This window comes from Drosophila serrata, unplaced genomic scaffold, assembly GCF_035046125.1.
Source record: "Drosophila serrata isolate PLE 108 unplaced genomic scaffold, ASM3504612v1 contig_8, whole genome shotgun sequence".
NCBI lineage: Eukaryota > Metazoa > Arthropoda > Insecta > Diptera > Drosophilidae > Drosophila > Drosophila serrata.
This window is the reverse complement of record NW_028256906.1, coordinates 727295-754252: the sequence shown is the minus strand read 5'-3', so window position 1 is coordinate 754252 and position 26958 is coordinate 727295. Positions and strand designations below refer to the sequence as shown.

Genomic DNA, 26958 nt, shown 5'->3' with positions numbered 1-26958 from the left:
TATCTTCGACTTTGGCCAGCTAATCCAGCTTTCTTGTTTTTGTTTCAGGTAATTTCTGTGTGGCTGCCGCTGCTGCTGCTGCTTTTTTGTGGGTTTCTTGAAAGCAAAAATTAAAAAACCACAACAACCGACGGACGCGAAAGAGACGGCCTCTCGGCCAGACGAAAGAGACGGATAGAAGTAAAGAAACAACAGAAAATACAAAAAACAAAAAGAAAAAACAATCCCTGGCGAAACACGCCAACCCAGCGCGACTTTGTTGCTGCGGTTTTCAGTTGCCAGCGCGATTTTGAATGAGTTGTACGCGCGGCGAGTATACTCGAAAAACTTCCCCGAATCAAAAGATCGAAAGATTTCCAATAACAAATCTACGAATTTTACAATTGATCACATAAGCAAAGTTTAGTGTCTTCCCAGCTTTTTTAACAAATACAACACCAAAAAAGAAAATAATAATCTATCAAAGTGCCAACTGTTTTTCCGCCTTTTCCAATTACAATTTAAATTTTTGTTTTATTTTTTCAATGTGAGCGTGAAAATTGTTGTGTGCAATAAGCGGCGAATGCAGGCCAACAGAAATCACAGCCTCAACAAATACTGGTAAGCCGCTTCAAATATTTCAAAACAACAAAAAAAAACTAAAAGGAGAAATACAAAAAATACAAAAAACAACGCCAGGTTCAAGTGTAACCAGTTTCCAGACTCCAAAAAAAAATCAATTTTGCCGCAGGCAGAGCGCGCCCAATATTTCAAGTTCCCCGACTCTTCGGGATTCCTAAAAAGCTGGCTATTCAAATGTAAATCCCAACTTGTTCTTAACAGCCAAGAACATTCATTCCCTGAGCTATCAAGAAGTTGCTGCACTAATTGACTTGACTTGACCCACTCTTACAGGGACAATGGTTACAAAAAACAAAGGTAGAAGAAAGAAAATTCCAGAGACATAGTTGGTTTTTTATTACTAGCAGGTGCAGTTGAAGGCAAATCGAACTTATCGATTTGAAATTGATAAACATCTAGGATTTTCCAGAACTTCTGGCGATTGTTTAGCCATAAATAAATTGCTATAATGTAAGCCTATATTAAACAAAGGAAAGAAATTCCTGATACCAGAAAAAATATATTGTTTTGATTACTGGTAATTGTAACTGAAGAGTAATATATACAAAAACGCCTAGAAATGGATAAATATTTGGCAGAAACACTGTACTTCAAGTGAAATCTTCTATGAAATTCTATGAATTTATATAAAATAATCAATATTATCAGATTGAATTTCAATAATTTTAATTCAATATTAAAAAACTGTAAATATAACTCTTGTCTTTTTGAAAACTTTTCTATTTAAAAATTTGACAAGTTACCTCGTATTCTTAAATATCTTAAAAATTTTTGATATTTGTGAAAGTAAAAGCTTTAGCCATTGATAAAAATGTACAATCAAACATTATTATTATGATTTTATTTGGTTTCTTCCAAAATATAATTATTTCTTCAATAAATATGGTAAAAATTAATTATAATTCTAAAAAGAAACACAATAGAAGGTCTAAAAATCTTAACCATAAAATTTGAAAAGTAAATTTCAGTACTTAATCTGTTCAGAGTGTTCATAGTCTGATAATAACTAAAACATGGCATCCGTTTCCTGTCGCCTGCAAAATGGCACACTTCCTGTCCGCATTCCTTTTGCCTGTCGCCACCTGGCGGTGCATTTGTTGCCTTTTTGCCTGCAGGTGGCGTCACCATTGTTAAAATTCCTATTTCCGATTTTCGATTTCCGAATTCGGAATTCCAAGCTCCGAATTTCAGGGTATTTCAGGGTCTCCCTCTTGCTGTGGCATTCCTCGGCCAGTTCTGACTGGCTTTTGCGGTTTCATGTTTATCATTATTATGATTATTGTATTTTTTTTTTTATTTTCTGGTTTCCCCCACTTTTTTTCTGTTCTTTTATTTTTTGTTACTTTGGCAAAGCTTTTAACATTTATTCGGCATCATCTTCGGTTTAAATGTCAAGCTCGTGTGGTCTCTTACAGGTCTGGCTCTTCAGCGCGTAGTTCTTGTTTTGCTTAGACAGTACACACTTGATAAAGTGAACAAATAGTATAAATAGGGGAAGATAACGAACAATAAAATAACTTTGTAAGATTGCCAAGTAAAGAATATGTCCAATATCTTAGAATTTTCTAAGACAAATACTATTCCTTTTCAGCCAAAGTTCACTGTACTTATTCGTTGCCTCTTATTATTTGCAGCAACATCAGCAGTGGCAGCAGCACCACAAGCAGCAGCAGCGTCAATTGCAGCAATCTACATGCGGTCGTCTAACTGTAAAGCACTTGGCAACGGTCAGCAGCAGCAACAAGTGGAACGCACAGCAGCAGCACAAGCAGCAGCAGCAGCAACATCGGCATTTATTGCATAAACAACACTTGCACACAGATAAAAGAAGTGTTTGTTTGTTTAACAACAAAAAAGTATATAAGAAAAGACAACAAATGCATTAAGAACCATGGCGGCAATTACGGCAACAACAGGTGTCAACGCCAGCAGCAGCACCAACAGCGGCAGCAGCAGCAACATCTTGCGATTGGATTTGGATCAACGTCAAAGGCCGATGCGCGGTATTTCGATAATCATTGAATCAGCAGCATCAGAAGCTGCACCAGCAGCTGCAACAACAACAATAAGCAGCAACAACAACAACAGCAGCAGCAATGCTGAAATGTCGCTCAAGTCACAGGCTGGCATGTTGCTGGCATTTGGCGACAGCGGCAACACAAACACCACAGCAACACAAGCAGCAGCACCAGCAGCAGCAGCAACCAAAGATAATTTGGAAACTAGTTACGACACGGCAGCAACATACACAGACACAGAGACAGTCAATAGCACCAGCACAAAAATCTATCCACAGTTGTTGTTGCGCATTGGAGAGTCCGAGGATAACGGAGAAATTGCCAGCACAGGGGCAGCAACATCAGCTGCCATACCAGCAGCAGCAGCAGCAGCAGCAGCAGCAACAACAAGCACCATTATCAGCTGCAATGTGTTGCCAGCTGCAGCTGGAGCAGCAACAGCAGCAGCAACAACTTTAGGTGAAATTGCAGAGAGCGACATTGTAGTCGTTGCTAGTCAGCCAGCAGCAACAGCAGCAACAGCATCAGCAGCATCAGCAGCAACATCAAATAGTGCAGTGACCGAGCACACTGTTAAAATACAGATCGAAAGCCAGAGTCAGGCCCGAAATCTAGGCAAGCAAATCAGCGTGGTGAAGCTCAACGAGGGCGAGGAGATGGTGTTCCATCAGCAGCAGCAGCAGCAGCAACATCCCCAACAACATCTGCAGTTCCTAGTGTCCAGCGGTCAGTATTCGCCCTGCGAGACCTTGGACAGCGGCACTGGCAGCGATCTGGAGAGCGTCAAGTCACCAGAGATTGGAGGCAGTGCCGGCAACAATGCCGGCCAGGTGCCCAAACTGGAGCTACATTTGACCACCAACCGGCTGAAGGTCAGCGAGGTTTCATCGCCATTGCGTGCTTACAGTCTCACCGATTCCAGTGAGGAGTGTGACGAGAGCAGCAGCTCCTCCCTCAGCTGTGACTCGCTGCATTCGGGTGGCCTTCTGCCCACATCGTTGCTTCGTGATATACACAGTCACCGGCAAACGAGGGATATTGCACCCTTGATATCCACCAAGATCGATGGCAGACCGCTGCAATATGAAGCCGATCGATTCTATAACTTTCATGTCAATGAGCACGAGAATTTCCGGAGTTTTGGCTCCACATCCTCTGCTTCAACGACGCCGGAATATGAGACGAATTCCGGCTTTCAGGAGGAACCGTCGCAGGACGACGACGCCTTTGTTGGCTATAAGGATGTAAGGGTGCTGGGATCCTCGGGTAAAGGATCTGCCAACTCCACCATCAGATCCGCCAAGGGAACAGTGAGGGGTGTCAAGAATCGTGTGCGCAATGGAGTAGCCACATTCTTGCAACTGCAACAGCCCAATGTCAAGGTGAGTTTAAAATATTTAATAACAAAAAGATAATAAAAGTTAAAAATTGATAAAGTTATCAAGTGCTCAAGAAATCTAAAAAATAAACATCCCCTGAAATAGTTCATGTTGAAAAACAGTTCTCTTAAATGAGTAATTAACTAAAAGTGAAGCTTCCACACAAATAAAGTATTTCAAAAAGTAATTAAGATTGTTGAAATTAAAGGGAAAAACATTTGCAAAATTGATGTAAAAACACATTTTGATTTTGATCCGTTCAAAAGTGCAATCTGCAAATAAATTCAGTGAATGTTTTGCAGACGTCTCCATAAATTGCACTTGAAGTATGTAATTTAATAAATTGTTTTTGTTGTGTGAAAAATGTTTTCACAATGAAGTGTAATTAAATTCACTTGCATTCACAACCAGTCTTCTTTTATTTCTCTTGCTTTTTTCTTTTTTGTATAACAAATGTGTGTTTGGTTAAATTAGCAAGCGAAATTTATGGGAAAAATCAAAGTGATTTCAAGGAAAAAGTGACAGTAGTCAATGCTTTGTATTTATGGCATTAATTAAGCATTTTTTTTATTGACACTTGTGCTGCTCTAGACTGTGTCATTAAACATTATAGAATGTACTCTTAAATTTATTTCAAAAACCTTGACAACTTCAATTACAGTTGGCACCTAAATCAACTAATTATAAAGTGATTCGAAGTAGGGGTCTGTGAGGGGGAAGAGTGTTTTAAATAAAAGGGGAAAATTAAAGAAATTTTAATTTTGGATTAAAGAAGAGTATTATCTTTTAATAAATTTAAAAATATTTCATATCGAAAACTTTAAAAGAGAAACTGCAAATAAAGTATGTGCTTTTAATGAATCAACTCTATATGAAATCTAAACTTAAATGTATTTCTATTTTCCATTTAGTTTAATACTATTTTACCTATTTGTTGACCTTTTTCATTTCATAATGTATTTAATTGTTTAATTTTTTAAGCCTTTAGCTTGGCTTATTTATATTGCAAATGCTTAAAACTGGCCCCATGATTCAAGCAAAACCAAACAAACAGTCATTCAATCGCATGTGGGTGTTATTCATTGAGAAAGTTTTCGTTTTCGTTATGAATTTCTTTTTTTTTTACTCTTATATATTTGTTGTTTTCTTTTTTTATTGTATTTATTTTTGCATTTTTTCTTTGCATTTTCTGTGTGCATTTCTTTGCCTATTGCCTTTCGCGTGGGACCGGACTGTAGGTCGCTGACTTGCTCACCCACACTAGAAGATCTTTCCATCTGCAGATGCATTTGTGCAGATGCAGATGCAGATGCATCTTGCAGATACTCAGACAGCATTATGCAATAAATTCATAGATACATATACATATTGTGTTTATATATATATATAATCGCATGTGAGGGCTTGTTTGTTTGCCGACTCGCTTTGTTTGTTTGTTTGCTTGAAAATGTTTGTTTGCTCGTGTGAAAGTGAATCCAGACTTTGTTGGGTGACTCACTCGATAAATCACTGGATTTTATATTTTATTACATTATTATATTGTCTCTGGATTTTTTTTAGAAATTTCTTTCTTGAAGACAATTAACACCTTCCACCATTAAGTGGCTTAATATGTCACATACGTAGGGTTTCGCCTCTATTTGGGCATCGGATCCGCTTTGGAGAGAAACACAGATATATAAAGATATATATAAAGAAAGTTGACGGAAGTACAGGGCCAGATAGTCGGATAGATAAGTTAGATAAATGCCGGGCTTAAATGGTCCGCTACTTGACTAATTGCAAGTGTCTCTTTGTCTCTCTCTCCAACTTTTGATTTCTATTTTTAAGCGGCTTTCTTTTCGCTTTTTTTTTTCTTGGTTATTTGGGAAAGTTCTTTTGGGTTCCCCTTATACGAAGTGACCCATTTTTATATATATATATTTTTCTTTTTGGAATATCAATGTTATTGAGCTTGAATTGGCCATGCTCGCACTTTTCACAAATGCCTCGTCATCGCTGGGGCTTATAGTATTTTATTTATTTCACTTGGTGTTATATTTTTGTTGTTAAGTGAATTGCTTGTCTTCGCATATTGTTACACATTTGGTTGTTGCTGTTGCTTTTTGCGAAATCAATTTACAAGACTGAGGGTATCGAATTAACCCTGGACAGTTGGGCAATATTGACAACTATCTAATACTCGTATCCGATCTGATTAGGCGCCAAGAGATCAGGTGGAACATATAATATCGTTCGAGGTTTGGATTTTTTATTACTTGGTTTAGTTTTAAATATTTAGAGAAGTTTTGTGGGGATTAAATTAAGTCTTTTATAAATAGTTGTACTATAAAATTAATTGAAAAGACATTTATTTTCCATTTAATATTTCTTAAAAGATAGGTTACTACTGAGAAATAATTCAATTGATAAAATTACTATTAAAATAAATCAGTTTTGACTATTGTTTCTTAAAAATTCTTAATTGTTTTGGTTCCAAATATTTACTTTAGTGTGTAAAGCATGATTTCAGGCTTTAAAAATACCTTTAAAGGAAAAATTAATTGGTTAACCAATATTTTCCCATTTTATAGTTCCTCAAATATATATTACTTTCAAAAAAATAATTTAATTAATGCAATAATGTTTAATATAACTCCGTTTTTAGCATTGTTCTTCTTGAAATTATTTACTTGCGTTAGTTTTTAATATTTACTTTAGGCTCTTATTAATAAATAAATTTAAAAAAAATGCTTGTTTAATAAAAATTAACTAAAAATAAACAATTCTACCTTTTGAACTTTTATTATTATAATTTATAATTAAAATTCCATATTATTTTACAAAATATTTAAATATATCAAAGTAGTGGTTTGCAGAATTTAATTTTTTAAATTTCTCTGTGAAAAATAAATTTGTGTTTAAGTTTTCCCATTCAAAACTCAAACTAGACCATAGTTTAATAGCTTTATCCTATTTTAGTAATAGTATTAAAGCCCCTCGACCTTCAAAACCAATTATTTAAAGCTCGAAAAACATATACATTATTCATTTCACAACTTAAACAAATGTTTTTAATGTCTCTCATCAAATTAAATGTCAATCTTTTGGTGGACTCATCAAAGTATTATTGGTTAGTCTGTCGTCTTTTTCCTTTTTGTTAGCTTCTTGTGGATTTTCTTAGGCAAATTAGCAAAGCAACCTTGAAACCAAAATCAATATAAATAATTATTGGCAACGAACTAAAAAAAAGGTGAAAAATAAAAGGCAAAAGAAACAGCATTATTTTGGCTAAAATAAGCTTGCATAATTTTTCAAGAAACGCGCAAAAAAAAGAAATATACACAAATTATAATAATAAAGAGCGACTAATGCGTTAATTATGCAACAACAACAATAATAACAATCGGATATATACTTTGTCAGACAGATCGAATTATATTTTATGGGCCACACAATCGTCGTTGATTCCTTTTGGCATTTTCGTGTTCAGAGACGAGTCTTTAACTCGATTCGAGCGGTGTCATTAAAATATCATTTAGCTAATTTGACTTTAAGCATATATACTCGAATATATACTCATGTATACTCAAATATATACTCAAATCTACTCTCGTACCCATTTGAGGCTATTTCGTGTCTGTCCGTGTTTACATACTAATAGGCATTTGCCAGAAAATGAAAGTTTATCTCCGTGTGTAATGACCCGATGACAAGCCCGCTTACACGCCAAAAGTCCCCTTCCAAAAAAAAATGATTGTAATTAAATGAATTTTAACCAAAATGACCGATTTAAAACTTTGAAAATGAAGGCGAAAAAAATCCCCCTTTAGAGGTCTTTGTTTAAAGATATATATTTATGAATTTGATAAACAGAATGATTTTTAAATACGACATTCTGTTAGGTCTTCTAACTTCTAATTTAAATATATAATATTTATTTTACTTTTTTTCTAAATATATGATATATTTAAATGGTATTATAACTAATAATATATGTATCAGAATAATACCATTTAATATATTTAAGAAAGCTGAGGATAGGTATTGTTTTAAAAGAATAAGCATTTTCGATATTTAATGCATAGGTTATTATTTGAGAAAAAAATATAACTAATAAATATTTTCAATATTTTATGTAAAAATAATTATTTGAAAAGAAACATCATTAAGTCTAAAGATACATGATTTTTTTTAACTGCTGACGCTCATTTACCATCCATCCAAATTTTCCCATTTTCCCGTCTATTTCTTTTAATCTTTTTCTTGTTTTAATGACAACACAAAAAAATGGTAATCATAAACAATAGTAACCATTTTTAATACCCTCAATTAAACAAAACGAATTTTATGCAAATAAAGAAACAAAGAGAAAATTTTAAGTCACAAAATGACAAACATAAACTTGGTGGGAAAAAAATTGTTTAAGAAAAAATAAAACAGGCTCCAGAAATTTAAGCTATAAAAAATAAAAGGTTGGTTAATTTTTGGAAATTTAAGCTAGAAATTTATGGAAACTTTATTTAGGAGAATAAGAAATAATCTGAATTTAAAGAAATAAATTATTTTAAAGGGATTTATTAAGGAGATTTATTTAAATGCACTTATTATATCATATATTCACCCCTTCAGCCTTGACTTGTTTTTATATCTAAACATATAGTTATATATTCTCTATATTTAGCCACTGACTTAATTAAATATTTTAATAAGTTTTTGTTAGTATATTAATATATATTTATGTTTGTTAAACTTGTTAAATTTTTAAAAGCATTTTGAGCTTGTAAACCTGAACATTTTTACCCTTAGGACCTTCTCTTAAATGTATATTATAGAAAACTTAAGCCCTATATACAAAGTTAAAAATATTTGTATATCTCCACATAATACCTAACACTCCCTCTTAGTTTTTTTTTATACATTTTTTTGTTTATATTTCTTACAAACACTGACTATTTCCATATGCTGTCGGAGAGCAAAAAAGGGTCTTAAAATTTTATACGAAAATGTACGTGACCGGGCTGCAGATTTATGCTATGCTATCTCCTCTCAAGATTTACATAGTTTCATGAACTGAAAACGAGAGTGCAATAAATAAAACAAAAAATAATAATAAAAACAAACACACACAACACTTAAGAAACAAAAACAACGCACAAGATTATGTGGCGCTCAAGGGGCGTTAGCTGCATTTTAATTTCAATTTGCATTCAGGGCCAAAAGAAAGTCGAAGTGGGCTTATTAAAATATCCAATTATTGCAAAATTGAAGCTCGTTCAGGGCATGAACTGAATGGAAGTTGGGAGTCTGAAAAAATAAAAACTGAAACTGAAAACAAAAAACCGAAAAAACCAAACCAAATGAAACGAAAGTGAAATGTTTCCACTCCGCTCACGTACGAGTGTGAATTTATGCAAAAAGAAAGGAGGCGGGGGTTAGTTATATGTACATATAAATACATATAAAAATATATATATATTTGTATATATATATATATATCTTGGGGATATATTTGGGTGTGAGAACCGACTTGCAGACAGATCTTGGCTCTACCCTAATACAAAACCACAAAAAATCAGCAAAGACCAAGGAAAGTTACAAGCCAAAATTGCATATAAAACAGTGCGTTTTGGTCGTGTCAGGCTCTGAATTAGTAAATTAATCATTTTACAAATGCTTTTAATTGGGTAGAAGTTTTTTTCTGCGTTAGTATATATTTATTTAAGAATTTATTAATAGTAAATAATATGGTTTTTACTAGAAACAAAAATGGTTTAGATTAAATGAGATTCTATGATATTCCCTTAATGATTTCAATTTGTATTATAAAATTAAGAAAACAATCTATTCACGAAATAAACAGCTTATTATATTATTTTGTTATTAGTTAATAAAATGATATATATATATATATATATATATATATATATATATATAATATATATATATAATATGTTATTATTATTAATAGTTAGCTTCCTCAATTTTACTTTTAGAGCACTCAAAGTTCGTTATGCTTAAACTTTAAAATCTGATATTTCTCTGATATTTTTTTGGCAAGAGAAAAAAACAAGAAACCAAAGGCCAAAAATTTATTCCCATGATTATGCCAAGTTGCCTAAAAAAAAATATATATATAACCAAAAACCCATCGATGGGCATCGAAAAAACGCACTTTCTGTGCGTCTGAAACAAAGACTTATGTAACTTATGGCCAGTGTGACGTATTAATTGGGTTTTTTTTCTGGGTTGGTTTTATTTTTTATATATTTTTATATATATTTCTTTTGGGAACCACTGACTGGAGCTCCTTTGAAGACCAGATCAAAAGCTAGCGATTGCCAATCCCCTTCTTCCCTTATTCAACAAGTGACCTGCTTTCTCTTTCGCGGCACTCGAGAAATTTTTGAAGATCTTATTATTATTTTTTTTTTTTGAAGCTGCTGCTGCTCTAAACATAATGTTGTTAACTTCTTTTTTTCCCTCTGGTTTTCGAAGTTCTTTAAGAGTTGCTCAGTTAGGGTTTCTAGTGTCAGAGTTCAGGGCCCCAAATTCAGATACAAACATACTCCATCTCGTGTTTATTACATTCAATGGCTTTGAACTCTATATCTCGGCGACAAAATGAGCCCCGTTTAGTTGGACACTTAATGGCAATTATTAATGTACCAGTTTACCAGTTTTACATTTGTTTATGTCTCTCTCTCTCGTGTTATGTTTGGTTATTATGAGCCATATATTAAATAACCCAACGCCACCTGAGGCGATGCAGCTCCATAGTCATAGCCATCGCCATCGCCATCGCCATCTCCATTTCCATCTGAATCTGGACACCTGTTGGCGAGCTCAGGTTGCCTTGGCGGCTTATGCAAGTGCAATGAGCCGATGCAGTTGAAAAAAATTAAAGAAAAGCTGTAACCCAGACATGGTTGATACCCTATAGGGTGTCAGAAGAAATATATACATATAACCCTTTTGAGGCAGAAAATAAGGAAAAGAAATTATTATAACAGAATATTATATAGAAAACTTATATTTATAAAGTCATATAAATTCTCCTCTATTTTTAACGATCATTTGTATGGCCGATTTTCAGAAAAGTTTACACAAAGTTCTAGATTAAAATATAATGGCCATATATCAAATTTGATGAAAATCTAATGAATACTGGAAAAGTTCTAATTTTTTTTCTTAAAACTTTCCTATTGTTCCTATGGCAGCTATATATATGTATATATATAGTCCACCGATTCGCCATGCTCCGATTTATATATTAGTAAAATTATATTAAAGAATAACTCCATAGTTTCATTCAAATAGCTTGCTCTTTATTCCAAAACAAATCTCACACGTCAGTACTTATGATTCCCAACTAGTTCAAACATCCCCGGAACGAAGTGACTTCTGCCGACCAAGTATCAGACATGTGTTGTGTTACAAAAGTTGCAAGTCATTGTTTATTAGTGTTCAAAGTTAGTAACTGATCATACATACATACTTGCTGGTCATCGATACTTAGTGATCATAGTTACTTACTGATCATAGTGACTTATTGGTCATAGTTAATTACTGGCCATAGATACTTAGTGTTCAGAGTTATTTACTGGTCATAGATACTAGCTGATTATAGTTACATACTGCTCATTGTTAATTTCTGGTCATAGTTATCTACTGATCATACATACCTAATGTTCATAGATACTTAGTGATCATAGTTACCTTCTGCTCATAGATACTTACTGTTCAGAGTTACTCAATGATCATAGATACTTACTGTTCAGAGTTACTTACTGCTTATAGATACTTAGTGCTCAGACTTACTCACTGCACATATTTAATTACTGATCATAGTTATTTACTGATCATAGTTACTTAATGTTTATAGATACTTACTAACCACAGGTAATTAAAATACCATGCAAAGGTATAAGTATTAATAATAAATATTAAATGAAGTAAGTAATATATATATAATATAAATAATAAGCATTAAAGTAATGAAAGAAAAATAAATAACATGAAATAAATTACATTTTTAATATATGTTAATTTATAAATATATATATTTATTTAACATATATAACATATCTAAGTAATAAGCTATTAAAATACTCCCTAACTCTGCTCATACCCTGTAATTATGTGATTTATTTTTTCGTATAAATCAGATTAAAAGCCGTATCACTCTACAATTTCCAGCGAAACATATTGATTTAATTTGTGAAATATAAATAACATGAAATTATAACCAATTAATAACCAGCCAAGCTATCAGTTGAAATTATTTTCTTGGGAAACAAGTTAATGTAAACTAATTCCCTTGTGTCAGCGATCCAATATATATATATATATAAATATATATCGAGATATATATATAGTCTGCTATCCAGCGGCGATAGAGCCAATTAATTTGATAAATTTTTTGTTGTATTAATATCAGTGCTTAATTGATGTTTCTGATGCCATTAAATCATGGAAAATTTGACAACTCACTGAGGAAAGTTTCGTCAACGCTTAAGTCACCGCGGGAAACTCGGAAAAGTCTCGTTAATCAGGCTGACTAACGGAAGAGACCCCTCTGCCCCCTTCCCCTCGCTAAATAAAACTCGTTCATCGAATCGAGCGAAATATTTCGAATTTTGCGTGGTGTCAGGTTTTCACTTTGTTTCCATTTCACATGCGTAATTTTCAATTGAATTCGTTGTTTGTATCTTTCAGTGAAAGAACTGAAAGATGTATCTCTGTTCTGTGCCCGATCCCAACCCGTTTGTCTCCGATTATTTCAGGTATCCAAGCTAATGAGTTTGGCAATCTCTGGCTCGGTTTCGTTTAACAAGTATTTCGCGTTGTCCAAATTGCTGTTGGCCAGCAATTAGCAGGCAATTTGTAACAGCAATTCTCCAGCAATATCTTTATATACATATATACTTGTATCTCTATGTGGCTCAAGTGTTTTATCAAGGTTTTTGGTTAATTTTTGGGGGAAAGAAGGGGAAGGTTGAAACAAAGGCAGTTCGGGCCAGGGTGAGCCAAAGAAGATGCCCTCGATTTATTAGCCATGCCACAAGTTGGCTTATTGTAACCAAAACCGTTTAATTAGGTCTTCAAAAATATGGTTGTGCAGGTGTGAAATAACGAATAAGTGGAAGAGTTTTAAAATAAGAAACAACGAAATGGGTATTTTTGGGACCTACAACAGCTCAAGTTTATTTTAATTAGTGGAAATTATAGCTCCCAAAGTCATTAAAGATTATATTTGGAAAGTGAAATATTACATTTTTAAATAATAAATACTTTTTTGGAGAAATGTAGATCTGATAAAAAAAGAAAATATATTTTCACAAGCCTTATTATATGTTATTTTGAGAAAATGATATAATTTGCTGATAGAAAATATACAAAATCAGCTTTTAGACTTTCTTTCTCTGTTTAATAATATGTTTTATATATATATTAATTAAAATATATATCTAAACTTAATTTTCATTAACAGAACTACTTGGAAAAGGACATGGGCAAGGTGGTTTTATACACCACCAGCATGGGCATCATCAGGGAAACGTATGCCAAGTGTGCCAATGTCAAGCAGATCCTGCGCACTCTCCTAATTAAATTCGAGGAACGGGATGTCTTTATGAGCCTTGAATATCAGCAGGAGATGAGGGAAAGGATGCACGACGAGGCCATCAGTGTGCCTCAACTTTTTGTTGAAGGCCAGCATATTGGGGTAAGTTTTAAGGTGATTTTACACCAATGAAAAGCCTTAAATAATTAGTTATTTAATCTTAAACAGGATGCCGATGTTGTGGAAAGGCTGAATGAAAGCGGTGAACTAAGACAAATGCTCAAACCATACAAGGTAGGGGGAATTTTAATATTAAGCAATATATATTAAAATCATATTAATACATATATATTTTTTCCATATTTTTCAGTCCATTGCCACAGCCTATACGTGCCAAATGTGCGGAGGATATCGCCTGCTGCCATGTCCTTCGTGCAGCGGCTCTAAAAAGTCCGTTCATCGCAATCACTTCACAGCCGAATTTGTGGCTCTAAAGTGCATGAATTGCGATGAAGTTGGCCTGGTCAAGTGCCCCAATTGCTGAAGAAGGAATTATATAGATAGATTCCCGAAGAACACAAAAACCCCCCTTATTATATATATATATAAATGTATATCTATTTTTTTTTGTATCTTTATCTGAGATGAGGAGAAGTTCTTTTTTTTGTCGTGCGCAATTCTAGTAGTCGCTTATTATTAACAGTTGTGATATTTGAGAGCAGTTTTTGTGGTGGCCGGAAGTTAGGGGCCGAGAACGAAGCGAAACGAAACGGAATGAAGTGAAATGGAACGGAAAGACACACACATACACACAAACGATGAAACCTACATATGCATATGTGAATTGAAGAGATAATCGAATAAAATATGAAATTATACTTTTTGCTTTTTATGCATGTTTCTTATAGATGCTGTTTTTTGTTATTTATATTTATTTATTTTGCAGTGCCTGCTTTTAGGCCGTATATATTTCTTTGAGTGTAAAAAATTTTTAAAATGAAACTTAATTGTTGTTTACTTTTGGGCTAAATATTGGTTTAGCTGGAATATTTTCAAGGGAAATAAATTTATGTTATACAAGTAAAAGCTTTGAGATAAAAATACTTCAAGAAATATTACAAAATAAATGCAAAATATTTGTAAAATATTATTATTAAATTTATAATACTTATTTTTGGTCATTATATTAATTTATTAGCAACACAAAGCAAACATATCAAGTGATGATGTAGTGAGTTCACCCTAAGTAGGCAACGTTTTTATGTTGCCCATCAAAGTAGGCAACACATTTCGACTAAGTCAGCGGAAGTCCCTCAACAGCAAAATGGCTTCTTCAGAAATGGAATATTGTTAGATATAATTAAAAAAATATATATATATGATATATTAACTTATATATACATATATTAATATTTTTATAATAATAGCCTGATAAATTTAAAAATGTAGAAAACTAATATTATAATTTATGATATTATTTTATATTTTTTTTAGAGATTTATAATTGTTGTCAGAAGTTTATAACATAAATTAGGCATTTGCGACCCTATAAACCATATATATTCTTGATCAGCATCAACAGCCAAATTGATCTAGCTATATTTCTATAACAAAGAATTTTACTTAATTTTTTCAAAATTTTTTAAGGGGTTTCATCATTATAATTTTCAAAATCTCAACTAAAAATTTATTTTTCTTTTTTACATTTTACATTAAGTATGCAGATTTATTGACCTGTGAAAAACTAACATTGGACAGCTTTCCGAATTGAAATGAAAGCATTTTTGGCTAAGATATGGTATTATTTAATTTGAATTTGTCATCAATAATACTACTTTAATTTCTACTTACTTATATTATAATTTTTTACTGCTCAACCAGGCTTTGAAATATCTGTCTATGCCTAGCTTTTAGGACTTGTCTCTCGTTTTTACATTCAGTATCGTTTTTACATGCTGTGCGGTTTCAAGTTCGTTGTGTGTGTATATATATATATTTATTTTTCAAAAAATTGTAAAGATATCTGGGTCGAAAAAACGAAATACAAATAACGTGGTTAAAAAAAAAATCGAATAGAACTCGGCCAACTTCCTGACCTTTGACCTCGAAATGGAGGCGATCAGGGGATTATACCAGCCGCAGGAGCAGCAGGAGCAATCTGAGTTGAACGATAATAACTTCCCCGATAATGATGGAAACGAGGAGGCTGTGCCTCTTGAGCTCTTGAATCACGCCGAGACCCGTGGCAGTGGTGGCTCTAATAATTTTTCTGACAGTCATGAACCGGTGCAGAGTCGCACCTGTTGGATTTGCTTTGCCACCGATGATGATAATCGTCATGCCGTGTGGCTGCAGCCGTGCAAATGCCGTGGTACCACCAAATGGGTTCACCAGAGTTGCCTCTATCGTTGGATCGATGAGAAACAGAATGGCAATCATCTCCGAGCCGTTGTCTGTCAGCAGTGCCAGACGGAATATATCATCAAGTTTCCCAAAATGAACAAACTAGCCACTGCCCTGGAGTGTATTGATTATGCAGTTTGCCGAATTTGTCCTTATCTAACAGCTGGTGTATTCTTTGGCTGCGTTTATTGGGCAGCGCTCACATATGGAGCTTTTACTGTAGTACAGGTATGATATATACAACGATATATAGCGAGGATATCAGAAAGATATCATTATATCATAACATATATTATCGCATATAGCTCAAAAACATTAATAATATTGGTAGATTAGTCTCCTATTTTGGATTATTTTGTTCAGATATGTAAAATACCACATTGAATTTCCACTTTTACATATAAATTTCAACGTTTGAATATTGTTTTATATTTCGAATTTCACTTCAATTATCTATATATAACTATTTTTTAAACACGGTTCAATAATATTATTATTCTTTAGTTATCCTTCATGAAAGTATTACAGCTTAACTTTAAACATAATGGTATCCTTAAGATATTAGCGCTTAACATTGAATATGAAAGTAGCTTTAAGATGTTGCAGCCTAAAAGTAAATATTAAAGTATCTTAAAGACATTAAACATGAGAGTATCTTGAAGATATTATAATACTAGAGCTGAAATCTAGCTTTTTTAACTTCCTATTGATGGTATATAAATACTAACTATTGATATTAACTCGATATTTGATTGATACCCCAACTTATTTCTCCCCATCTCCAAATTAGATCATGGGCCAAAAACGTGGCATTGAGCTCATCGAGGACTGGTGTCCCTATGTATTTATAATTCTCCCTGGCATACCGACGGTCCTGATCTTGTCCCGTTTCGTTCGCTGGGAGAATTTCGTCCTGCGGATCATGAGAAGCAGGTACAACTTCCTCCGGAAGCTCCCCCTGTTGCATTGGAGCGGGGAACCGGAAGTTGAGAACAGAGGCGGCAGCTCCGAGGGATTACCCCCCGTCGAGATAAATCCCTTTGCGGATCCCCTTAATATCGATCGACTTTTTTGCGGTGCCGTGCTACTGCCCACAATTGCCACCTTTGTGGGCAGTTTGCTCTTCTATCGTTATGAGGATCCGGTGCAACGCACCCTTCTCGGTGGCATCACCTACATCGTGGCCAAGGGTTTGCTAAAGATCTATCTTCGCCAGAAGCTGTACATTCGCAATCGTCGCCTTCGCATCCTTGACTACACCGATGAGAATGTGCGACTCCATATGGGCGGTCAGATTCGAGAGGCACCCGCCCAGGATCAAAATCGAAATAATGTACGTGTAAATGCTGGCTTTGTTGAATACTACGATTCGAGTGAAAATTCTGGAGATAACGAAATGGACAATGGGACAACTCCAAATGCGGATGGGAATCAGGCAGAAATAAGTGCTCCCCAGCCAAACCAGGACTATTACAGTGTCTCAATTGGAGAAGATGATACTTAGTCTCCTTGTGGATCCAAGGAGCAGGATAATACTAAAAAACATGTCTTATTTTTTGGTAACCCACAGAACTAAATTCATTAAGGAAGCATATGAATATATATATATATTTTTGAACACAAGTCATGGAGATACTACACAGGAAGACAAATCGTTTACCTTGTTTGCACAATTAATGGAATCAATCACATTCATATACTTTCAAATCAAATTTATACAATTTAGAAAATGATTCAAGAAAGAAGATGCAGTACTAAGGAATATAATAAATTACTTGTTTTTTTTTATACGTCAATTTCTAAATTTAAACAAAAGGAACACAATAATAAAATTGTTGGAAAGAATTGTTAAAATTAATCTGTGGAATTGTTTTTATCTGGTGCATTGGGAATTAAATATAAATAAAAATATATAATATAGTGCAAATAGATAAGCATTAGAAACTCTTATCGATCTTTGAGAGTCTTTAAGATCTGTTTAGTTAACGGAAGGAAAAGTTCAATACACAAAAATAACATCATATCGAAAATATAGTAAACTTTGTTATATATTAATTTTAAACATTCAAAATATTGTAAACTTTATTATATTGATATTAAAATATAAAAAAAAATTCGGCATTTAACGTTAAGGCAATGCTTTTTTTAAAGAAGCAACCTAATGTTATATGTATCTTATTAATATTTGCTTCCGATGAAATTAGTAATTGATAATGCTTTTATTGCAACATTAAATATATTTTTTAGTGTAAGAAATATTATTATATTATATCTATTAAACTTTCCATAAAATGTGGGTATTGAATCTGTATATATATTTTTTTGCTGTTCCTATTTTATATTACGGATGAAAATTTCTTCATTTAAGTTCCTTGTTTATGTAAATTTACTTTTTTAAAGCAACCGAACTTATTGTTAACTCTGTTCTTTAAATTCTAAGCTATATAATTTTCTCCCTTTTCAGAGATATAGTAGGCCTTGACTTTGCTGTTGGGTTTCCAAATTTGTCAGTCTTAGGAGTGTGTAGCATTTTCACACATCTCGTTCAACATTTCGGTCGACACATTCTCGAAAGTCAAATAAAGGCAACTCGTTTGTAAATCTAAAAAGTAAAAGTAAAATTTTCCCCTGTCTTGGGGCGTATTAAATAATTTCGATCCTTGTTTTCGCGCTCTTTTGGTATAAGAAATTCAAAAAATTCAGAAAATTATCAATCAAGACGAATCACCATTATCAAAAACGTTGAACTTCTTCCTTCTGCGCTCTTTTGATCCAAGAAATACAAGCAATTGTCAATCAAGACGAAGACCCATTTCCAAAAACGTTGAACTTCTTCCTGCTAAGCTGTTTTGATCCAAGAAATCTACGAAATCAAGTCGAAGAATCATCAATAATACCCAGATCCAGATCAAGAACAAAAGAATTGCTCAAGTTTAGATGTTATTTATATTTCTGGAAGCCTGAAAGAAGATTCCAAAATCAACTCTCAACTGTACCATTGGAAAAGACTGTCTTTGAGGAGCCACCTTCGGGATGTCGGACCGTAAGGCTGTGACCTGTGTACTCAATGTGGTCCTTTGTGGAGCCACTGGGTTTGGTTTCGTCAAGGCTGCACCTGCTGAGCATCCTTGGGCCTTCACCGCTTGCCTCATTGGATTCTGTCATGGTTTGACGGGTCTGCTCCATGCCCTGGTTGATCATCATGATGATGAAGACCATCGCAATCATTTTAGAAAAGCCCATAAGGTGACATCTAGAATCATGGAGATTATACCCTTGCCGCTGGTCAATGTGGATCTATATCTGGCCGCGGAGAGTAACAATATAGCCTTGGCCCATGGCATGTTCCTGGTCCCGCTTGGAATAAGTATGATTCTGGGACTGTTCAGGAGCGAAGTAGAGAACGAGGACTTCGGCACTTTGGATACCCTAAAGGTTCTCACCATATTGGGTAATATCACTTCGCTGGTCTTTCTGGCCATCAACGACAGCAGCTGGAAATTAGGTGGAATGGCCTTCCTTGCCTTCATGGCCAAGTTCGGGGCCGAGTACGTTGAGGATAAATGGGTCGAGCGCAGCGCTATGCCCATTACCTACATCAGCTGGTCAGGATTCTTTATTCTTGCTGCCTTGGCCGTATCGGGAGAGAAGTAAAATATATAGAGAATTCCTGCATTTTCAAGGATCAAATTTGCTAGTTTTTGAAGTAACTCCAAGCTGAACCCGTACTTAAAACCAATGAACCCTTGAACGAGCAAAATGTTGAATAAATTTTGCAGCAACAAAATAATGTTAAATTTAATGTGTTTATATTTATGCACAATTAAAACAAAAACAAGGGTTGATTCACATAAGAAAGAATTTTTAGGCTTTTTTTTTATATATTATTTTATATCCCTATTATACTTCCAGTAAGAAGTTTAAAATGTAGGAAAGCAATCATTTCCGACCCTATTATTCATATATATTATTGATCAGCATCCACAGGGGAGTCGATCTAGCTATCTCAGACTGAACAATTTTTTTTCAAATTTTTTGGGGGCTAACATCGTTAAATTGATCAAAAAATTGAAAAAAAAAGAAATACATTTTATATTGAATATGCAGATTTAAAAACCTATTAAAAACTAACATAGAGTTGCTTTTCGAATTAAAATTATTTCATTTTGGCTGAGTTATGAAGTTTTTAAACTGAATTGTCATCTAAAAATCTCTATAAATATTAATTAAAAGTATGCGAAATTTTAAATCTTAGTTAGGGTCGATTTCCGATTTGACCCCATAATTCAAATTGGGCTTCCCGAAATTACTTTTATTTTTTGCTTAAAGTTTACAGACTTGATTCAGTTTCAGTTAAATAAGCAGAATTAGACTAAGCTTGAATAAAATGTGTTAAATATGTTTAAGCCAATTTTTAATGGTAAGTAGTTGAAACAAGTGATGTGGTTTATGAAGCTTAAGTAAAACCGTTTTTAAATAGTTTTTAAACTTTTTTTTTTATGGAAAATATTTTAGGAAAATGTTGTGATTTAGAATTGAATCAAACAATTTCTGGATAATTTTTAAACAAGTTTTCTTGGCACATAATTAAGAAACACTGTGTGTTATAGAAGCCTAAAACATATTATATTTTAGACATTTTAGAAATGATTTCTTTTGTGTAATACTTAATCTATGTATTTCACAAAAGTAATCGATTCCTAAATGGTATAAAATCTTAATGGTTGATAAGAAAAAGGGTGTATTGTGTAAGCTTACATCAAACTATTATTTGAACATTTCAAAACCATATTTGTTGGGAAAATCTGTAGAGACAGTAGGATTTTCATTTCACTTTTAAAGGAAACAGAACTAAGACATGGCTCACTTTCATTGATAATTAAATTACTTGATCTTTAATTGTCACTAATTTAATTGTTATGGCATTGCATTCCGCTCGAAATGCTCGACCTGAGGGCATTAAGTAACCAAAATCGCATTGGACACGCCCAGGGTTTTTTTTTGTTGTGGAACCCCTTCTCCCTCTTAAAAATACCCCCAAAAACCCCTCTAATACCCCCTTAAAAAAGAGTGTAGTGTGTTGAGAAAAACCCCTTTTCTGCTGACAATAAGAACTAATAAATTTTAAGACCTAATGTCAACAAATCGACGGTAAGTAGGGGCACGCACAATTCAAACAGTGAAGCTTGGCTACCAAAAAGGCCTAACCCGCCGCCCCCTCCTCAAAAGCGTGCTCAATGGGCATGACAGTCACAAGAAATAAGAAAAAAAAAATACAAAAAACAAAACACAAGAAAAACCAAAAAAAAACAAAAGATATAAAACAAAATTGTTGTACAATTTTTTTTTTTTGGGCCGTGTCTTGTGTCTTGTTCATTGTTATTTTTATGACTTAGTGCCAATGGGTTTTCGGCTTGTTTTTATTTTTTTGGGGTGGGGTTCCGATTTTGAAGCCCAAGTTACGTGCTAATTTCTGACTGACGAAACCGAAACCGAAACCGAAACTGAAATCGAAGCCCAGCCCCAGAACTGGTTGTTACAGAAAATATTGGAATTTGTTGTCTTGTGTCTGTTATCGCTGGTAATTGGCTGGCATTGTCCATCGATCCGCGGATCTGTTGTCTGTTTTTCTTTAGCTTTTCCCTAAGTTTCAAGCCGTGGCATTGGCCGGGTATTAAAGATCAGGGACTTGTACTTAAGGGAGCGGGAGAGCTTGGCCGAAACACATCCGCTTTTGGGAAAGATTTCAAAAAGGTGGTGGGAGAGTTTAAAGCTTTGGAAAATTCTTTAAGATGTTTTAAAAATTCTTGAAATGAAATATTATATTTCCTTACTTGTGGTTTTCCTTGGTTCCCTTCCTCATTTTAATTTAAAGCTGGCAATTTTCTATTAGATTTTATTGCTGAATAGCTATTCTGTATTTGAAGTGTCGTTTTCGTTGTCATTGTTGTTAGGCAGAGTGAAGGCTATTCCAGTAAGTTGATTGGTTTTTGTGTGCTTCATATGTGTATATATACATATATGCAGATCGATCGATCGATTGTTCGATTACTCTTGGGGGGAAATTAGATTTATTACACCGGGCGATGATTAAGGGAATTTGCGGCAAGTGGCAAGTGGCACTTTAGATCTAGATGAGCCTGTGCGGCGGACTCTTCAGCGACTACGCATGAGTGGAAACACTTGCAGAAAATATTGAAAAGCTTATATAAAAATATATAAGAAAAGAACACACAAATGTTACTTAATCAATAAATAGTTATTGGATTAGATATAGTTGGCATAGGACTGTCTAAAACCAATACTATTTGGAAATAATGATATTTTTCAGAGCATAACCTAGACCTTCTTTATAAGTGTCAAAAACTATAGAACATATAGACTTTCTTGTTAATTTTATTGCATTATAAAAAATGTTTTATTTAAGATTGAATATTTCACATCCTTTATTTTAATTTCAATATTTTGTAGGACCTTTTGCTTAATTAAAATGATTTTTATACCCTTCCATGGGTATTATAATTTTAGTCAAAGGCTTGTAACACGTAAAGGAGTCATTTCCGACCCTATAAATCATATATATTCTTGATCAGCATGAACAGCCAAATCGATCTAGCCATCTCAGGCAAACAAAAAAAATTTTAATTTTTTTTTGTTTTTTTTTAAGGGGTTACATCGACAAAATTTTCCAAAAAAAATCATTTTTTTTAAATTGTATACTGAGTATGTAGATTTGTTAACCTCATTAAAATTAACATAGGGCTGCTTTCCGAATCGAAATTAATGCATTTTTGGCTTACCTATGAGATTTTTAGACTTTAATTTTACCTAAAAAATTGCACATAAAAATATTGAAAATATATTATGACTCAAGGGTATATAAATTTTGACCTTCCGAAGATATATTACTTTATTGTTTATTTTCCAATTACTTAATCTTCTAATTCCCTTAACTATTATGTTTTATTTAGCTTGGTTGCTCCTAGTTTTTTGTTTAAATCCTTGTTTTTAATATGTCGTACTACTATTTATATTGAAAAAAGGTCTCTTTCATATAAGCCTTTTACTATATATATATTTTATATTTAAATTAATATTATTGTATTTATAATTACCTATTTATATGTATTTAAAATTTTTTAAAAGCTTTAGAAATCTATTAGAAATCTTTTTTAAATAGCCTTAAAATTCTCACTGTGTGTCAGTGTTTCTATGAGGCTTAAGGCCCAGCATCGATGGCTTTCAATCCGAACCAGAATCAGTCTCAGACATCGGCTATGTTAATCTATAGCTATTGCCAATGCTATTGTTATTGTTATTGTTATTGCTATTGCTTTTGCTTTTGCTATAGTCCAAATAGGCGGCGGGGATGATTAATCGCTTTTTGGCAGTGTAATTGCTTGGAGTGGCGCAGTTCGATGAGAATGGAACTCCTCTTTCTATAGCTTCACAGCTCCTCCACTCGTCGTCCACTCTTTGATATACGACGCAGTCTCGCTGGTCGCTGGTCGCATTTATATTTATAGGTCTGCCCCCCAGATGATATCGATGACCAGGCCGTTTCGAAATCGGAAAAACAAAAGTCCCCCCTCCTCACCCACCATCCTCAATCCCGGGTTCTTATCACACCTGCTACAGGTAAACTATTCCTGCAGCAGTCTTTAACAGCTGTCAACGTACTTTTTCTAGGGGTTATCTATGTACATATATAATAGGTAACTATATATATCATGGGTGTCTAAATATATTATCGGTTCCTATATATATATTCCTCTATTTTTACCAATATATATGGCAGATATAGTAATACGATTTTCATAAAATTGTACACAAAATTCTAGATTAATAAACAATGGCTATATATAAAATTTGATGAAAATCTGTTGAAAACTAGAAAAGTAATCATTTTTTGTCTTAAAACTTTTTGATCCTTCCTAAGGAAGCTATATATATGTATATATATAGTCCACCGATTCGCCATGCTCCGACATATATACTAGTAAAATTATATAGAAGAATAACTCCATAGTTTTATTGCTTGCTCATAAAATTTGTTCCAAAATAAATCTCGCACACCTGTACTTATGATTCCCAACAGGTTCTAACATCCCCGGAACGAAGTGTCTTCTGCCGACCAAGTCTTAGAAATGTGTTGTGTTACAAAAGTTGCAAGTCATTGTTTATTAGTGTTCAAAGTTAGTAACTGATCATACATGCATACTTACTGGTGATAGATACTTAGTGATCATAGTTACTTAATGTTCATTGATCAGAGTTACTTACTGCTCAAAGTTACTTACTTATTATAGTTACTTACTGGTTATAGATACTTACTGTTCAGAGTTACTTACTGCTCATAGTTACTTAATGTATATTGATACTTTCTGATCGTAGTTACTTACTGTTCAGAGTGACTTAATGTTTATTGATACTTACTGGTCATAGATACTTACTGATTATAGTTACTTACTGGTCATAGATACTTAATGTTTAATGAGTATCACTTATCAAGGTTTCTTAATGGTCATAGATACTTACTGTCCAGAGTTACTTACTGGTCATAGATACTTAATGTTAAAAGAATATTTTATATTTTTTTTGAAACAAGATAAATTCATACATAATTGTTAAAAGAATAAATTCATAACTATAATAAAGTAATAATAATAACCAATCCAAATAAGAATGAATTTATTAATATAAAACTATTAAAAGACTAACATTTTAAAAATAAATTTCCTCTATGTAAAGATATGACATTATTATCATTTATGAATGTAATTGCACAATTTTTGGGGCTGTCATCTCTTAATAGGGGCAAACCCCTTTTATTCTTTCTCACTCTCCTCAGTATTTATCTGGTGGTTATCTTGGTATTCCAACACTTCCTCACTGAAATAATTTTCTGAAAATTTTCCACCTTCAAACCTTATCAGAAACATACATATATATATCAGGTAAATGTCTGTCTATATGTCTCTCTGCTCCAGTTGAATTAAAGAATTTACTTTGACGCTTGCATTACAATTCAGATCTCAATTTCCATTTGTGATTATATATTTATATAACATATAACTTAATTTACTGAGCACCTCGCTTCAATTAATTGCATTGCTCGGCACTTGAAGATACTTCCGTGGCCCTGTTTTTTTATTGAGTGTGTGTGTGTGTGTCCACGCTTTGCAGTTACTTAATAATGCATATCACCTGAAGCGAAAGGAGGCGGGGGCAATTAAATATTTTATTTGTGCCATCGATTTGGCCGCCTTTACGAACTTCGGTCGATAGTTGGGCCTTAACAGTTGGGAATTCTTTTTGATTTTACTTTTTTTCATACTTAAAAAAAAGGATTGCACGGTAAAAAATTTTAATATTTTAAAAAGAAAACATCAAGTACAACATACTTTATAAGTGTTCGATAGAAAATTGTAATATGATATAACGAAAAATATATCTTACTCAATGTCTTATTAAAAGTTACATAAACTTTGTTGTATCGAAGTATTAAACATTGAAAAGAATGGTAATTAGCGTATAAATATTAATATTATTAAAGAATAGAATATAAATATTTAATAATAAATATAATTAAATAATAATTAAATACATAATTGTATAATTTTCTACTTCTATTGGTGCGATTAGATTACTCAATATCGAAAATATTATATAATAATATTACATTATTTGTAAGTTATATGCTTAATTAAAACTTTATTAAACTAAGCTACAGTATCAGCCATAGATATATGTATATTGTAAAAGATGTGTCATATTTATCGTATAAACGAATTATCGAAAAATGTTATTTAATAAATTTGTATCGGTTTTCGATTTCGTATAAGTATCGATATTATATCATTCCATTTGCATGAAATATCAATATGTTATCGATATATTAATATTTTCTATCATTCCCCGACGAAAAGGTTTAGAAAACTTTTACCTAGAGTTGCAAAACCTTGGATTATTTTACAGATACATAATTGTTTTCATTTAATTTCCAATAACTATGATTTTATAAATCCCATTTTCGGGTTTTCCAGAAAAGAAAACCCCCTTTAGATTTATCCCTAAATTTTCGTTGAGTGTATATACATTTACACATATATTTTTTATAGGCCGCCCGAGGGGAAATTCGGCCCAGGTACACTACGTTATATTAGCATTAGCATTCAGCGGGCATTCAGGTTTCGCTAGAGCGAGATGGCAGGCCAAGACTGAAGAATGCCGGAGAATGCCACCCTCCCTCCCCCCTCTGGCTCACCTTACCTCACCTCACCTGACCACCTGTGCCCCCTCCTACCCCCCACCCCCCCTGACCATGGTAACAAGCTCTTGGTATGCGAATGCTGGAACTTTTTGGAATTAGAATGTAAAGTGAAAGGAGTTCTACAGGTTAATGCCATGCCAAAAGTCTTCCATCTCCGTCTTTGGTTTCTTCTGGATTGGATTCTTCTGCAGCTGCTGTTGCTTCTCCATTCTTCAGAAAGAAAGAAATACATACTTCTTCGGCGACGTTTTAATGAATGAGGAATGACTGCATGAAAATTACCTCGGCACGATATGTTTAAAAAACAAAAACAAAACAAAATAAAACAGCAGTGAAAAGAGTCGGATATATGCATGGGGAAAGAGATGGCCTGCGGAGAGACCTGACTTGGCAAATATTATCCATTACGGTAAAGGTAAAGATAGAGGTTGAGGTAAATCCGGCAAATTAACGCCACCCGGTGGAAAAGTCAAACAAAGCCCCATTCAAAAGTAATCCTCGGATGATTAAAATATATATTAGTTCAAGGTACAATTTAGATACTTCCTATTGAATCCAGAAATATATCTTAAAGATATTTCGATTTTGAATAAAGGTATAATTTATACATTTTTCTTATGATTTCATATGTGATTTACTATTCCCAATTAAAACATTTCAATTTGAATGATTTTAAAAGACATTTTTTTTGAAATGAGAACATTAATTTTAGATGACCAA

General features: G+C 33.3%; 3 protein-coding genes across 3 annotated transcripts; all 3 read left to right on the top strand.

Moving 5' to 3' along the window:
* The first annotated feature begins 48 nt into the window (after positions 1–48).
* On the top strand, positions 49–14440 carry LOC110184420 (glutaredoxin domain-containing cysteine-rich protein CG12206). The gene is made up of 5 exons (XM_020952955.2): positions 49–600; positions 2256–4021; positions 13491–13724; positions 13791–13856; positions 13933–14440. The coding sequence occupies exons 2-5, from the start codon at positions 2513–2515 to the stop codon at positions 14104–14106; spliced, it is 1983 nt and encodes a 660-aa protein (XP_020808614.2). The 5' UTR covers positions 49–600; positions 2256–2512; the 3' UTR covers positions 14107–14440.
* A 1060-nt stretch (positions 14441–15500) lies between these two features.
* LOC110184417 (E3 ubiquitin-protein ligase MARCHF5) lies at positions 15501–17823 on the top strand. Its single transcript, XM_020952952.2, has 2 exons — positions 15501–16193; positions 16756–17823. Exons 1-2 carry the CDS (start codon positions 15672–15674, stop codon positions 17467–17469), a joined length of 1236 nt encoding a protein of 411 aa, XP_020808611.2. The 5' UTR covers positions 15501–15671; the 3' UTR covers positions 17470–17823.
* Positions 17824–18331: 508 nt separating this feature from the next.
* Positions 18332–19762, top strand: LOC110184418 (uncharacterized). Its single transcript, XM_020952953.2, has one exon. It carries the CDS (start codon positions 18999–19001, stop codon positions 19617–19619), a length of 621 nt encoding a protein of 206 aa, XP_020808612.2. The 5' UTR covers positions 18332–18998; the 3' UTR covers positions 19620–19762.
* The last annotated feature ends 7196 nt before the right edge of the window (positions 19763–26958 follow it).

What these genes read in the sequence shown, in the direction of transcription:
- LOC110184420 (XM_020952955.2), top strand. Translation starts at nt 2,513, where the DNA reads ATGGCGGCAATTACGGCAACAACAGGTGTCAACGCCAGCAGCAGCACC. An exon ending in TGCAACAGCCCAATGTCAAG is followed by an intron (nt 4,022 to 13,490) that starts GTGAGTTTAAAA and finishes TTTCATTAACAG; the next exon opens with AACTACTTGGAAAAGGACAT. An exon ending in AAATGCTCAAACCATACAAG is followed by an intron (nt 13,857 to 13,932) that starts GTAGGGGGAATT and finishes CATATTTTTCAG; the next exon opens with TCCATTGCCACAGCCTATAC.
- LOC110184417 (XM_020952952.2), top strand. Translation starts at nt 15,672, where the DNA reads ATGGAGGCGATCAGGGGATTATACCAGCCGCAGGAGCAGCAGGAGCAA. An exon ending in GAGCTTTTACTGTAGTACAG is followed by an intron (nt 16,194 to 16,755) that starts GTATGATATATA and finishes TCTCCAAATTAG; the next exon opens with ATCATGGGCCAAAAACGTGG.
- LOC110184418 (XM_020952953.2), top strand. Translation starts at nt 18,999, where the DNA reads ATGTCGGACCGTAAGGCTGTGACCTGTGTACTCAATGTGGTCCTTTGT.